Below are 15,980 nucleotides of genomic sequence, written 5' to 3' on the forward strand. Positions count from 1 at the left end.
ATACTAACTTGCAATTTAATTCAGGGTGCTGGCACCAGCAAGCTTTGCTTTTCAGTATTTAAATACCATTACTGCTTTTTTCAAACACAGGAATACCAGTATTTCACTTGTGGCACTAAATAGAAAGTGAAGTAGTCACTCATTTCTCAGTCCTACCATCCTTTATATGGGTTTATTCTCTGATAGGATCTTTTCCTCTTCTTATCTCACTGATCAGCAATAAACACTTATGAAGGCACAGACAGCTGTATTCATCTGAAGTATTAAAGGACAGCAAAGCATAAACAGAAGCAACCCTTGGAAATGGTTTTGGCCTAAGTAGCCCTAATTTGCATTTTGAACTAACACAAAGCATCAGATGTGATTACAATACAAAGATCATCATCCAATTTCCTCACACTTTTTCAACAGATTTCAGGTCTCCATCACAAGAGTGCAGAACAGTGAAAGGACAACACGGCTGAAAGCGACACTTGATTTAACACCCAGAATATCATGGATTTCATCTGATTTAAGCAAAAATGAAGTTACATTTATAAGCTCCCAATCCAAGCCTGAAACAGTGGACAGTTTATTTATGGTGCTACAGATAAAGTGAAGCATTACATACGGATTCCAGTGTTCTTTGGAGATCTTGTACAAACTGCCAAACATAATTGGCAGAATTTTATCAATGTTCTCCTCAATCAGGCTAAGAATGTATTCATTATTCCAGAAGTACAAAGCTCTTTCTGCAACCTGAAACACAAAGTTAAGGGTTTATAACATCCATAAAATAAGTTACCACAAGGTTTTGCCTGGGTTTTTTAATACTTATTTTATTTACCTGAAAATGTGAACTTGACACACTCTTAGATATTTGCTTAAATAAAGGCTCTTCTATTTTTTTGAATTGTGTTGGTTCTATAACATCTAAGATTTCTTCAATTTCACCTAAAAACATTACCTGTTTGTTTAGAAAGGAAAAAAAAGATGAGAGTGTTTTGTATCACCACTGTAAACAGAAGCTAACAAAATACAGCTAATACATTAGTCATGAATCCTGCAAAGAACACTGTTTGTCATTACAAGGCATTTAGACATACACAGGGCTTTTGCAGCCTAAAAGAAGTCAATCATCACCATCAGCTAACAGGTTACAGCTCTCCTCTTGGACTTTTGTGTAAATACTGAATACTTCATCAAACCACTTCTCCAGAAAATGGGGTTTTGCAGTTAAAAAAAAAAATAGGGCATCTTATTTCAAGAATGGTTGCAGAGATTATCAGAGATCACCAAAGCAGCTTTTGAAGTGATAAGTAGTTAATTCCCATACAAAACTGCAACCAGCAGAACTCTGTGTAGCTGGCACAGAAAAATTTATTACCACTTGCAGAAAAAGAGACCACAGTGTTAAGGGGCCCACTTTTAAAGAGTTATTTGGGATGGAATCTGGTGGGATAAATCAAACTCCTGGTTTTCAAACTCATTTTTAACTACATAGAAGAAACCAGACTGCATCACATGACAAAGGTGAGTGTCTCAAGAAGCTTCAAGAACTGCAAGTTTTCTGCAAGATCTCTTGAAGAGCACAGCAGAGAGAAGGTTTGTGAATCTGCCCCACGAGATTTTACATCACAGCAGACACCAGAAATGAGACACAAAACCAACCTCTTTCTGACTGCATGTTTTTGGCCAAAATTTGAGCAGTCCTCTGATTACCTGTATGAAAAATACAAACAAGTTAAAGCAGGACAAGTTTCTACTAAATACTTGATATAAAAAAAAGTACTGGTTTGCTTTTCCTTATGCAGAGGTTCAATGAAAACTGAATAAACAGTCATATTTAAATGTTTGTCTTGTTGAAGTTATCAGAATAACTCAGACCCCTATTGCTTTGTGTGCCTGTGATTATCCCTTCACACTCTGCCCCCATTCCAGTACTCACATGAATTGACAGGATGCTGATCACATCAAAGCATCACAAAGTGAAGTTAACCCCCCTGTAGCTAAATTTCACAGATTTTTTGTCTTCTACTCATCCATACTTTAGGGAGCACCTGCCTTGGCATCAAAGGTTTGAAGCCTGAGAGGAAACAATAAATGCTGACGGGGCCTTGCACAGGAGCCATGGCCACCAACTCTTCCTTTTCTCTGCTACAATTTGACATGTTAGACTGGAAACTCAAGTAAGAAAGATGTGAACTTGCAGAGAAAATGTGTTCTAAGATCTACATTTGAAACTAGCTTACACAAGACTGGAAAAACAAAACCTTTGGGAAAATTAATTGGAAAGTACAGCCCCCAAGAGGAACGGAGGGAATACAGCAAACAAGGGCCAGAGGCATTTTTCCTAGAAATAAACATCTCACATGGCATCTAAATTACAAAATGAATTCTGGCTTTAAAAAAACGACAAAAAAAACCCCCTGCAACTATGCTCCAGAAGCAGAAACATTCTCAGAGTGTTATAAACTTTCATTCTGAAGAAAGGGCCTCTACTTTTTATGATACAACAGCACCTAACTGATCATATCCAAAGGGAAAATTTACTCAATTATTTTAATACCTTCCACATTTGCTTTTTGTCATGTTGATTTTTTTTCTTCAGCTTTCTAGCTGGCTGCTTTATTAACAACTACATGTACTATCAAAAGTGTCATTCCAGAGAAAAAAGTCAGACTAAAGTGCACTTCCTAGCACAAATTACTGCAAGAATTTTTAAATATACATTGCTAGAGAAGAGATCCATATTCTCAACTTGATAAAGAAATAACATGTTCTGAGTATAACAGTGCACACCTCAACAAGATACCTATTCCCTGCTCCTCCTTGATGGAGTATCAGTTTCCAGCATGACTGTGCCTTTATATTAAAAAGCTGACACCTGCACATTTATGTTCATGGATTGCTGCTTTTACTACACAAATTAATATTCTTCCCTGAGCTACAGGATTCTCATGAAGTGGGTTATAACTGTAGGCACCTGCTGGAAAACAACTCATGTACAGGGACTGCACGTTCCATGTAAAGGCCATTGCACTCAGCAGGGTTAGGTAACAAACTCCTCTTGTCAGCTCTGCAAACATCAGGACTGACCTGAGGCAGACTACCATAGCTACAAGAGCTCGGGTTGAATGTCCTCCAAATTGACCCTGAGTGACAATCCCTGCCAGAAAAATAACAGTAAGGTATGTGTGAAGACAGCCTTCTGATGGAGTTCTTAAAATATTACTTGACCTAAAGCCAAGAAAAATTTCCAATGCTATCTCATCAGTTGACCCAAATTTTAACATTAACTTTTCAAGCATTTCAGAAAGTTTCTTAAAGCTTCAGTTCTTATCTTATTAAACTTTATTTCCTTTATAAAACAACTTTTACTACACACTAGAGAAACAACCAAAGCAAACACAGCTAGTGACTCTGCAGTGAGTTCTTGTGTCTTCTCCAGCCTGAACTCACCTTTAACTGATTAAGAAGCAACCCAACTGTACAGACCACAGTCCAGATGAGCCTCAGAACTGCACTGTGGCACTGCTCTAAAGCCCTGCCTTGTTCTCAGCAGTTTGGGCTTGGATCCTGCACCACACTCCTGCAAATTTGTGTCAGGAAGTTCTGACCTTGTCACGCTGTCACTTCATTCAATCTTGCAGGTTTTTATGCAACACTACACATGTTCTGCTCACATCTCAGCTTTAACTGTCAAAATGCCTGGGCTGTTTCCTCACTTGGCTTAAGGAATATGGGTTACACAATTCCTTTTTCCTCACCCTATCTCACAAAATAAGCTGTTTGACCAGTGTGGCCAGAACACTGCAGCACAGGGGGAAAGATGCTTCAAGTACACAGGGCAAATCCATAGACACCCTCCACCAGCTACAAAATAACTGGGCAGCTGAAATGGCTGTGCAGAAAACAAGTGACCTCCAAGGGCACTCAGTGAAGATCAATGTTATTTTCCCAAAGCTGTTCATATTTTTTTTTAATAGAAGAAAATGTAGGTCTTGCATAAGCTCTTCATTTTTCAGTCACAAAAGGGGTAAAGTATTTAAACACCAACATAGCCCTAATGGAGATATTCCTGATTGTCCAACTAAACCCAGTGTCTTTTATAGCTGGCCTGACATCACTCTGTGTCCTGACGAGCTGCTGCACTGCCCTGAGCCTCTGTTCTTCATAGGCCCTGCCAAAGCCTGTGCACAAACCCTTTTAGCTGAGCTGTCAATATGTATCATGGGAGACCCAGTCTGGCAAAAGCCACACATGCCTGAAGCACCTGAGTGTTGACTGCCAAGAGGCAGCCCAGGAACTGAAAAGGACAGACAAACACCACATTTGGAATTTCAGAGTTGTTCCTGTCTAAATGAAGTGTTGTTATTCTTTTCAACTTTTATTTCAGGATTGTTTATTCCCTAAAATATTTCAACTTCATGCAATGGCTAAGCACAAGCAATCTGTACCAAAACCATTGAAATTTTAGTTTTTATGAGGAGAGAATACAGTCATGACATGCATTCTCATTTGAGGTAGTTTGGTTGAAACCAGAAGTTCAAACTTATAGTTAAATTTGTGCTCTATCTTGGCCACAAGTTAAGAGATAAGTGCCCTTTCAAACTCAATTTTCTTAACTATTCTAATTTCATTTCTACCCCCCGAAAAAATCCTACCTCTCCATCTTTAATCAGGGTAACACAGCACTGCTGCACAATTCAACAGGTTACACTGCAGTATTTAATTGAAATTAAAAATAGAAAGACATCCAACTGAAAAACACTTACAGGCTCTGTTAAAGTTGTATCTTTTTCCAGGAACTGTACAACACAATAGGCAAGCTGGAATGTAAGTCATATGGTTATTTAGTTTATGCAGACAGTGTTTGGACATTGCAGCACTACTAAATATCACAACTTCTAATGGAAGCACTTCAGATCATGGTGGGGAACCCAACCCAAGACACCCCTACACAGCCATTTCGTATTAGTCCAAACTAAACAAAACAGCAATTAAAGCGGCAAGGTATACAGGCCTGCTCTATCTTAAAAAAACCTTCCTGCATACAAAAAATCACCTTTTCTTCTCAACCTAGAAAATTATTTTTAAGCTTGGCAGATATCTCCCTAACTCAGATCCCATATCCAGACAGATTTTTCTGAACATCAACTCCAGTATTAACAATACAAAGCTATCACTTTCAAACATCTATACTGGGGTAAAAAAGGCCATACTTCCAGTAAAAACCAGGTTGTAACACAGGTTTGACTGAGCACACATTGCACACTGCTCAGCTGACATCTACAGCACACAACATTCAGTGGTAAGATTACAAGTGAAAGAATTTGAACGTTTTCCAAGGCCACAAGAGATGAGGCTGCTGCCCAGCTGAGTATCCTGTCCCAGTGCAGACGTGGCCAACAAGTGCCTGTGGAAAGGTGGAAGGAGTGGGGAAGCAGAATGGAACTAAGTCACCAGCACTGCTCTCCCAGCCTCTCCTGGTTTTTGTGTAGGGCCTGCTCAGGCCAAGGATATTTAATGTTATATAATTACTTAGAGTTTAGTTACTGAGCACATAATTGATTAAGTAAACAATACTTAATTATGCAGAAACCATATAACAATACTATTACTGAACTAGTTAAATATCTTAGATTCCATTAAGACTAATTTTAATATAATTCACAGAATTTCACAATATAAAGCAAAGACAAATTATGTAATATGCATTACATTTCAATACTCAGGATGCTTGAATTTAAGCATCACCTTTCTTTTTTTTTTAATCTTTTATGCCTAAGCAGATAATTACAATGCTGTAATTGCAACAAGTCTAATTTATTTCTTTTGCTCTTAGGCTACTGATGCATTTATATAGATTAAAAAAAAAATAAATGTCACACATTAATCTCACAAATCCCATCATATGTGTATATTCAGTACAGTAATGCTTTACTGTTCAAAGACACAAAGAATCAAGCTTAGTTCATCTTTAAGGCTTTAACTTTGAAGGGTAGATTGTATTTTACTCAGCAACAAAGCAGCCAGGCCACTTGGGATTGCAAAGCAGATTTAGCACTGGCTTAGGCCTTTGGGATAAAATGAAGCACACAGTGCTGTGTGTGCACCTGGCACCAGTGTTTTATGAAGGGACAGAAGAGTGGCTTGGTCAGAAAGAAAAATGTGACTTTCAGGTACAGCTGAATTAATAGGGTCCTTTCAGTAGCCATGAACTGGATTAAATGTATCCCAGAATAAAAGGGCAGCTTGTTGTACTGACCTGCCAGTGAGAACACCTTTGGGAGGCGACTGGGCCCTTTCATTTCACTGACTCATTTCATGGAGCAGCAAGGCAATAAACCACAACAAGTGATTTGCTTAATTTAAAAACTTCATTTGAGAATTAGGAATTAAGTGAGCCCTTCACTTGATCCTGTTTGTAGACTATACAGTCACAACAATTTCACTTTCATTAGAAACCCAATTTCTTGTATCTTCAGTCTGTATGGAGCTGTATTAGTGAGCTAAGTTACAAAGCAAGTTTTAATTAGCAAGAGCAGAATTACTTCCAATTTTTCATCAACCATATTCAATACTTGTAGTGCCATATGTCTGGAAAGGACACAGATTATTCCTCAAACAAAATGCTGAATGTCTGTGGCAAGTGTAAGAATCAAAATCAGCTGAAGAACTGCAGCATTCTGACAGCATGTCATGGATCTACATAATTCCTGGCTGATCCAGAGAGCTACTGTGCATTTCTGCTATTTATAAATGGCAACAACATTCTCCCTCCCACCCCATCACTGGTGCAGCTTTAGGAAGAAAAAACCACTTCTGAAATAAATACCGGGCCATACCCGAGGTTCCTTTACACACAGCATTTAAATCACATAAAGGAAATGACAACAGCACAAGGCCTTGGGATTAAATGAAGTTTAAAGTGTGACCAGACTACAAGCAAAAAAGCTTCCAACTTCAGTTGATACGTCTTTGATTCACTGGTACATTCTTTCACTTGTAATATATGCCAAATATTATCTCAAAATTGACATTTAGCTATAAGATCTGGAAGAGTTTTTCTAAAAGTGACTGAATTTGCAAACATTTTGGAATATTGATATTATAACATAGTGCTTTAAATTTGATTAGTTTCAAATGTAAATACAAAAACCCCACCACTCTTAAAAATAGGCAAAAGCTTACCTGTGCATGAAACAAAGCTAATCCCTTTGCAGTATGCATGGGAATCAGAACTTTCATAAGGAACTGTTTGTGTTCTGCTTTCAGTGGCAGTGCAAAACCATTGATAATACTGCAAACATGAATAAGCAGGATTTATTTTTATTAAAAATTTTTTTTCCTAGCAAGTCAAGAATTTCTGTAAGTTCAACTGAAACTCCATTTCTGATTCAGTTTTTAAACCCGATTATTTTGAAGCTCTACATGTGCACAACCTTTAAAATGAGAGTTTAGACTAGTAAGGAATACCAGATAACCACCCTAGAAGCTAAATAATACCCATTAGATGAGCTGAAGTATTTTTATCATGACCTCCATTAAATAAAATCATCTACAGTAAGTCCTGCTGTCTAATTGTAAAGCTTAGATGTATCAGGAAGCTGATCCATTTTGCCCACCATCAATAGCAACTTACAGAGAAAAAAAGTTTATACAATTTTAACAGTGCACTTCAAACACTTGTTTTGAGATTGCTGAACAACCTCTCCCTTCAAAAACGAAGTTGAAAAGTTGTGTCATTGATTCAGTCCTCTTATATTTAAGAGCTGATGAGCTATAGACAAGACAGAAATCCTTCAAGAAAAGGTTAGTTTCTTTTGCCCCTTACATTTTAGGCAAATCTGAGAAAATAATGGGATCCCTATTACTTGATTTTTCATGAAAATTTGTTCCACAATAGCTTCACCATATTTGTATTTTTAGTCAGACCAATAATACAATTTCCTACTGTGAAATGCGTGACAGTTTTGGAAAGGCTTTAAAAAAATACCAGAGAAAAACTTCAAAGTTAAATTGAAGTTAGTGAAATAACAACCAAAAAAAAGTAACTAAAAACCCCTAGCACTTACAAGGCTTTCCTGAATAGAACTGAAGGAAAACCAGCCTGCTGAAGATTGAAACAATTCAGCACAAGGGCAAAAGTTAACATTCATTTTCTGAATCAAAGAACAAGTCATCTATCAGGTAGACGATAATCAGTAGATAGGTCTGACAAACAAGAACCCTTGAGAAACATTTTTTGCCTGTCATCTTTAAAACTTGCACTGAAAAAAGAATAATTTATTCTGTGTCCTAATTTGATAGTCATGTGGTAACCCAGACAGTATTAGATTATCAGTGACTGCACTTCATCACTCATTACTGTAATAATTCTCTTCCCCCTCCATTCCCAAAGCAGAAAAGCTGAAGCAAACATTCACAGTATAGTTTTACATTTTTTCTGTGTCAGATCAAACTTACCTTCCTAATATCTCAAGAAGTTCAGCAACACCATTGAAGTGTTCTGTTTCATATATAAACCTGTTACCAAAAAAGACAACCATCAAAATTCGCCACAGAGGCTCACAGATTCCAAAGAAATAACTTTTACTAAGCTTCAAATATTTGAAAGCAAGATCACAGACCAAATACAGATCTTTTACTTCAAGAACAAACCACTGCAGACCCAGACTGTGAAGGCAAAATAAAATATTCCTCAACCTAGTCACACACACACGGAGAGCATACCTGAGGAAAATGTTGTTTATCTGTTTCCTGATGAATGCTCTTAAACCGAGGAATTTTCCATAAATTCTATGAAGAACTGTCTTTAGGAAATCACGTTCTCGTGGGTCTTCACTGTCAAAGAGCTCCAACAACTTTAAAAATTAAATTGAAATGTATTACTTTTGAAAGACTTAAGGTTTTGTTTTGTTACTACCCGATTTGAATTTTACCTTTAATTTGGAAGTTTACATTAGGAAAAAAAATAGAATCAGTTTAACTGTACATTTTGTTTAGATGTCAATAGTAGACATTAAAAATTATATTTTTAATAATGTTGATTTTTTTCTAATGAAGTCAAGAGCTTCATTCTTTTCCTGTGTACAACAGACACTGAAGTCATTCCAGGAACTATTATACCATCAAAACAAAAATGCAGTTGCAAACATGAGATTATCAAACTGTAGCTAAGTGGTTTACAATTGTTACTTAAGAAATCAGAATGAATCAAATCCACATCCTGTATTTACAATTTTGCAATAAAATCCTTTACTGCTTATCTCAAAACTTGTGTCTTGATGGCCAAGCAAAAGCATTCCTACACAAGAAATTTTACAGTTAAGGAGGGGGTCACAGAATAAGCAAAAGATATGTAATTACTAACCAATTCCCTATTAATACAGACTAAATGCTGCAAGAAGCTAACAAAACTTTCCACACACTTCTTTTCTTGTAGAAAGACTTCCAAGGATACAGAAAAGACCATGCTCACTCAGAAACATAAAAATTAATACTCCAATCACATTACAGACCATAGTTTTTGTTGTTTTTTTAACTCTGCATGGCTGAGCAACAGCATATTCAGAAATGTTAGCTGCCTTGAGCAAGTCATTAACAGCTCAAGCAGTCACCAGTCTCCTGCTCAGGTCTGAGCTTAGGTATGTGTGTACCAAGCAGCACAAGGGACTGGAAACAGCTGTTCAGGAACTTGGTTCAGGCTCATTTCAATTTTATATTTAGCAGGAATTTCTCAGGGTCACTACTCCACGTTTTTTCCCATATATAGCTAGCTGCTGGTTGCATTGTCTCTATCTTGTACTCTAGACAAAGATCGAGTGAAATGTCAGGAACAAACTCCGCAATGCTACTCTCAAGGACCACAGGTCAATTTGTAAAGTGGACACCCATAGCCAATAGCTCACCAGCAGCCTCAGGCTTAAATTTTGTGTGTAAGTTGAATAAAACTGAGAAGGAAACACATATACAAGAACAGCAGAACCAATTAAGTAGAAATTAAATGGCAGTAGGAAGAGAAAGTATCCACCTTGTGGTTTTACTTTTCTTTGCTGTATTGTGATGGCCTGCCAGCACTCACTCTTCAGATACTGAGCAAACAAGTATTTTGACAAACAAAACTTGGCAAACAAACATTTCAACACAGTGAAAAAATCCCCACTAAATTCACCTTGAACCAAAAATTGTTATTGCACTTCTACACTGTAATTCCCTGAGAAGTTATATCTAATATGAAATCTCACTTCATTTTCTTGTTCACAGTTGCTTTGCATGGTAAAGCATGACTTTCCCAAGTAATTTCTTACTTGATTTTCCTTCTGTGGTTAATACACAATAGTAAAGAGAATTACACTATCTAGGCACATGTAAGGAGGTGTTGAAACACATTTAATGTACACTAAGTACATAAACTTTTTACGAGAAAAAGTTTGCTGTAAGTTTTTCCATGGTAAAAAAAAATTAAAAAACAAACATAGGACTAAAAAAATATAATTACCACTTTGTTGATTTGGCTGGAATTAAGTTACAAATCATGAAAAACAGAACTTTACAAATTCCAAATATCTTGCATTGCAAAGCACTGAGGTTGATATGTGAAAACAAAGTGTTCCTGAAGTTACTAAATACATATAGCCCCTGTGGTACGATGCGCTGTTTATTTAGTGTTTGGCACTAAACCACTGCTGCAACAACTGAAATTTACCCTTTGTCAGCAGGAAAGCTTTAAGAGTCCATCTGATAAATTAAGCTCGAGAGGTGATCTTTAAATCCCACTTGCAACTTTAACACTCTGCTCTTACCTGCTGCACAAATCTCTGGTCAATGTAGCGCTTCGCAATGCTGGGCTGAAAATCTGGGCTCTCCAAAAACCTCAGGAAAAACTCATACACCAACTACAAACAAGGAAATGAAAATTTTGAAGTTAGTAAGTACACCATAACACAGATCTCAGCCTTGTCACCACCATCAAAGGCAGTGGGACTATTTACATGCTCAGAAAGTACAAAAGGAATTAAAGCCCAACACATCACTGCTTTACCACAGTTCCAGCTGGAATTCACTGAAATAATTACAGTAAGTACCCAGAACAGTCAAAGCTTAATAAATAATCTCCTGAAAATACCACTAGTGGACAAAAAACGAGTTCTAAATGTTACATTCCTGCCATGTTAAGAACATATTACACAGAAATAGGTTACCAAAGATTGAGCAGCACTGACAGTTAAATTAAGTGCTCTAACATTATCTAATTCCTTAAAGAGCTGAAGAAACATCTACTAAGTGTACCTGAAATTAAGTTTTACCACAAACTCTGAAAATGAAAAGTTGTATTAAAACAGCTGAATGAATTCACAGAAACTGAAATAGTTCAGATTAAAATTAGGCTTAAATACAATGGAAACTCAGTTATAATATCAATTATGGCTTGTAGCATATTATTTCTTCCTAGTTCAAGTTCCTATTTGCTACAATCCCACAAAGCCCAGAGAAAAAATCCTGACAAGAGGTAGAGCTACCAAAGGCCTGGGCCAGCAGAGTGGCATGAAGAGGCCACAGCACAAGTCCCATATTTTGGGGTTCATCAGAAGTCCAAGACAAAACACTGCACTTGTGAAACAATGGCAGATTAATAAAGAACACAGAAGGCACCTCTTCACTAGAACAGAACTGAGAGGAAGGATGCCTTATGTTTAGATTACATTCAGAGCTGTTCATGTTCTCAATGCCTGTTTCATAACTCCACATAATTAAACAGCTGATTAGTAATAACACTACAATGCAATTTAGGTACATAATGCCATCACTGACTGGGCTTCTAAATAAAACCCATGCAGAGCTGTGCTCATACTCAAAGGCATGAATTTCAACTATTACCACTCTGAGCACTTAACTAAACTGAGAGCCAACACCTGAGTAATTCGTAATTATAATTAGGAACCTCACTTCAGAAAAATGCATGACAGTAAGTACTTTTATGTAGAACATTTGAGCTGACAGTTACTTATGAATAGCCTCAAGGAGGGTGTTCTGTATCTGCAAAGCAGAGGCTCAGAAACTCATGATACCCTTCACTTTGTCGCCCTGTGACAGACTGTAAGAACAGCTTTTCACATCAGCAGTTTACGTAGAATAACAGGATTTTTAGGGTTGGGAGGGATCTCTGGAAATCACCTAGTCCAACCCCCTGCCAAGGCAGGGTCACCTAGAGCAGGTGACAGAGGAACAGGTAGGGTTTGAATGTCTCCAGAGACAGAGACTCCATGACTTTCCTGGGCAGCCTGAACCAGTGCTCTGCCACCCTCAGGGTCAAGTTCCTCATGTGTTTCAGCATATGGCCACTTCTCCTTGTCCTGTCACTGGCACTATCCTCTTGGCACCATAACAGACAACCCAAGAGCAGAATTTTAAATGCTACCATACTCCAGCCTCTGCCTTACAAAGTGCACAACCATGGCTGTTCAATACCTCCACCAGTGACACAGCCAGTGGAACTGAGAGTACCCTCAGCATGTTTGCAGGTGACACCAACCTGAGCATGTGCCTTGAGCAACCTCACCTTGTGTAAGGTGTCTCTCCTCATAGCAGGGGGCTTGGACTAAGGTGATTTTCAAAGGTCTCTTCCAACCCCAACCCAAAACATTCAGATTCTCCTGATCTTTTTCAAATCAGCAACTAGGTAAATCCGAATAGAAATGGGCAACATACAGCCAGAGGGAGGTTATATAGCACAGCTTCATAGGGATTAATTTGGAACTTAATTCAAGATTTCTGTAATAAATTCCTATACTAAATATTTCTGTCAGTGACAACAACAAAGAACAGCCATGTGTGGTAACTGCCACAATATTAGAAGCTACCATCAGCAGGGAAAATAGAAAATAAAATATGTCATGTTACCCACAAGAAAGGGTAAATTGACTCTGAAGCTCTGGAAGAATAAACACAGGATTAAACTCAAAGATTGTGAAGTCACAGTTGGAGTTGCAAGAAAAAGCTTTGCAAAGCCTTTGCAAGCCCTTAACTGAGAAAGGGTTAACCATAGGATGATTCAGATCCATCCTCACAATGAAGCTATGGAAGTGACAGATGAAATCCTAGGATATTCCAGGAAGATACTGACAGCACAGACAGAGATGCACAGACCTACATGTGCTTGAGGAAATTTATTAAAACCTGAAAGGATACAGAGAAAGCCACCAGAATTGTCACAGGACAGGACACTTTCTAAGAGTGAACACTAAATTAGCTTTTTTCCATAAATAGATATAGTGACTGCAATAGACATCAAACAGATGAACTAAGTGAAAAGCACAATGCTGCAACATCTTGTAACAAGCTGTCCAAGATTAAATTCAGGATATCGACTGGGTATGGTATCAAATAACTTTGGAAATCCTTGTGAGCCTTGGGAGACACGTGAAAACCTCTTTATCCAGGGCATTTCAGGAATCAAGTTGCAGTGGCCATTTCTGGATAATCCAAACTCCCACTTCTCCTGTATGCTAGTGTTTGCAAACTTCAAAGCAGAACAACAACAACCAAACCAGGGGCACCAGAACAGATCCTACCTAAAGAGACAGGCATGCTCAGCTTTTTTGAGTCTAACAGAAACATCACTTTTGGAAATACTAAATCGGGGAAAGATGTTGCATTTCTTATTTTTTGTTCTCAAAACTGGTCTGCTTGGGTCAAAAAGCAATGAAATACAACTCCTAATGCTTTAGTGATTCAGTCTTGCAGGAGTCTTGCAATTCCACCAAGTCTTCAACTCCCTAAGCTTCAAAATGTACAATGGCTTTAAATGCCAACCTGTTCAACCTACTGTGGCTGTTAAAAATCATCTTGAGCACTGCTTTAAAGCAACATCTTTCTAGTGCCATTCGTTTTACTGAAGGTCTGGAGTCTTTTGTTGTGGCTACATACACTGGTAACTTACTAAGCATTCGAGCAGAGAAGAGTAGAGGAACAGATTTCTTTTCTTTCCTCTCCCAGAAAACTGCCTGACCGCCAGATCAGGATAGAATTTGGAATTGATCTGTCACAAATCACAGCCACCAAAACATCCACACCTTCCCTCTTTAAGCAGTCCTTTAGACTATGCCAGAAATAACAGTGCATTTTGCTGGGGAGGAGAATGGCTGCGCACAGATTTTGTTCCACACACAAAATCTGACATTTCCAGCAGCTTTGTGCTCCTGAAGGGCAATGAGCAAATCATCCAACTTAGTCTTCTATGGTCCAGTAGCACATCAGCTGTAAACGGACAGAGTGGGAAACACAAACTGTTTCCACTGTGCTGCAAGGAGTGATCTATTCCAAGGACAGGATGAACAACAGACATGGGAGAGGGAAATCCACAACCAGTGACCAGACAGCCTGGCAAAAACTCCCTTAGGAAACAGCAAGAAAGAAACCTGAAAATACAATTTCAAATAATACCACAGGCTACAAACCTCTTTCACTTCCTCTCAGGCAAGCCTAAGGCACAAGTGAACTGATCACAAAATCCACAGGCCTTTTTCTATGAACAGGACTAGAGTTTAATTATGACCTAAAGTGAACTGAGGTAACATTTACAAATTTTACCTCTGAGACACAGGTATTTAGAAGTCAGATGGTGCTGCTGCTGACTACAAGAGGCATTTGCTTAGCTCTTGCACCCTTCCACTCAACAAAGACAAGCCTCTTCTCTAGTTCAGTTATAGCCATTTCTCCCATTAATTAGAACTGGCCATATATAAGAAAATAATTATCACAGCCTTTAATCTGCAGAGGTTTTTTTGTGATAACTTAATTCTTGTTTGATTTAAGTCTGAAATACTATGCTGAATAGGTACCTTTTAGAGTCAGTATTAGAAGTGCAGTTTTTAAATAAGAGCATTTGTGGATGCATTAGAACTGTAATATTATAGGGGCAGAGTAGCATTTTAGCTCTTGAGAGGAGAGAGCAAATGGTATGCAGATGTGCAGCAGCTTCATCTACCCACTGCTAGGAGTTGCTACTCCACTTTCTTCAACAGACACTACTTACATAAATTCAGCAATGAACTACCTGAGATATGTGCTTGGACATTTACAGCTTCTAAGAGTTAACTGAAAATAAAATAAAATTCAGCAGCATTTTAAGTCAATCACGCGATGGATACAGCAGCACTACAAAAATCATGAGATGGCCACAGAAGTGCAACAATGGAATAACCATGCAACTGTTACCAAACAACGCTGATATTGTCAAGTTTTGGCATGGAGGGAGGGAAGAGGGTGGGGAAGAAGGAGGGGATTTCTATTTGCTCAAAGGACAAATAAAGGCTATTACTCCATTTTTTGTTATTGCCACGAGAAAACAGAACTGTTAATATTAACTTATATTTTATTGAAGCAACACTAAAAAGTTGCTCAACTGCAGAAAACAAATCTCATAGGTGAAGAACATAATTACCTAAAATATCCACAGTTTTAAGACATACATCCACCACAATTTAACAGTGCAATCCCTCTGTTTAAAAAATAGTATTTAAGCCACTTAGAAGAGTTACATTCAGCCATATTTATACATGCTTAAAAAAGCACCACTTTTTTTTCCCCTCTCAAGTACAAAAACTCAATTGTATTATAAAAGCAATTTTCTTGTTTTTAACAAAGGCACAAAATGACTGAAATATCCACATTTCTTGCCTTACAAGAAGGCTTAGAAGTAAAGGAATCACATACCTGTATGTGGGGCCATGAGGCTTCAAGAGTTGGCTCATCTTCTTCTGGATCAAAATCTGGGTTATCACTAGGTGGAAGTGTTCTGAAAATATTAGAACTAATCTGCAAGCAAAAAAAAATTACTTGTATTACAGTCTATGCTTTCACAGATCACACTCATTAAGGTACTGCATTTACCCTGAAACCAAATGAAACAAAACCATGCAAAAAAAGTAACATAAGAAACCTCATTTTTTCAAAACTGCAAAATACAAACAGACAGAAGTCTGTAAAATGTC

General features: G+C 37.8%; 1 protein-coding gene across 2 annotated transcripts in view; it reads right to left on the reverse strand.

The window, feature by feature from the left end:
* The window catches only part of PPP2R5A (protein phosphatase 2 regulatory subunit B'alpha), a 42,361-nt gene that overhangs the window by 3,476 nt on the left and 22,905 nt on the right, over window positions 1-15,980 (reverse strand). For both annotated transcript variants that reach the window (XM_064414283.1, XM_064414284.1), the window contains exons 3-11: window positions 15,703-15,804; window positions 10,791-10,883; window positions 8,719-8,849; window positions 8,452-8,511; window positions 7,177-7,285; window positions 4,758-4,811; window positions 1,651-1,701; window positions 827-946; window positions 611-738 (exon numbers count right to left, since the gene is read on the reverse strand). In XM_064414283.1, the coding sequence (XP_064270353.1) occupies window positions 611-738; window positions 827-946; window positions 1,651-1,701; window positions 4,758-4,811; window positions 7,177-7,285; window positions 8,452-8,511; window positions 8,719-8,849; window positions 10,791-10,883; window positions 15,703-15,804 (848 nt within the window). The remainder of the gene's footprint in view (window positions 1-610; window positions 739-826; window positions 947-1,650; window positions 1,702-4,757; window positions 4,812-7,176; window positions 7,286-8,451; window positions 8,512-8,718; window positions 8,850-10,790; window positions 10,884-15,702; window positions 15,805-15,980) is intronic.

Source organism: Passer domesticus, chromosome 3 (genome assembly GCF_036417665.1).
Source record: "Passer domesticus isolate bPasDom1 chromosome 3, bPasDom1.hap1, whole genome shotgun sequence".
NCBI lineage: Eukaryota > Metazoa > Chordata > Aves > Passeriformes > Passeridae > Passer > Passer domesticus.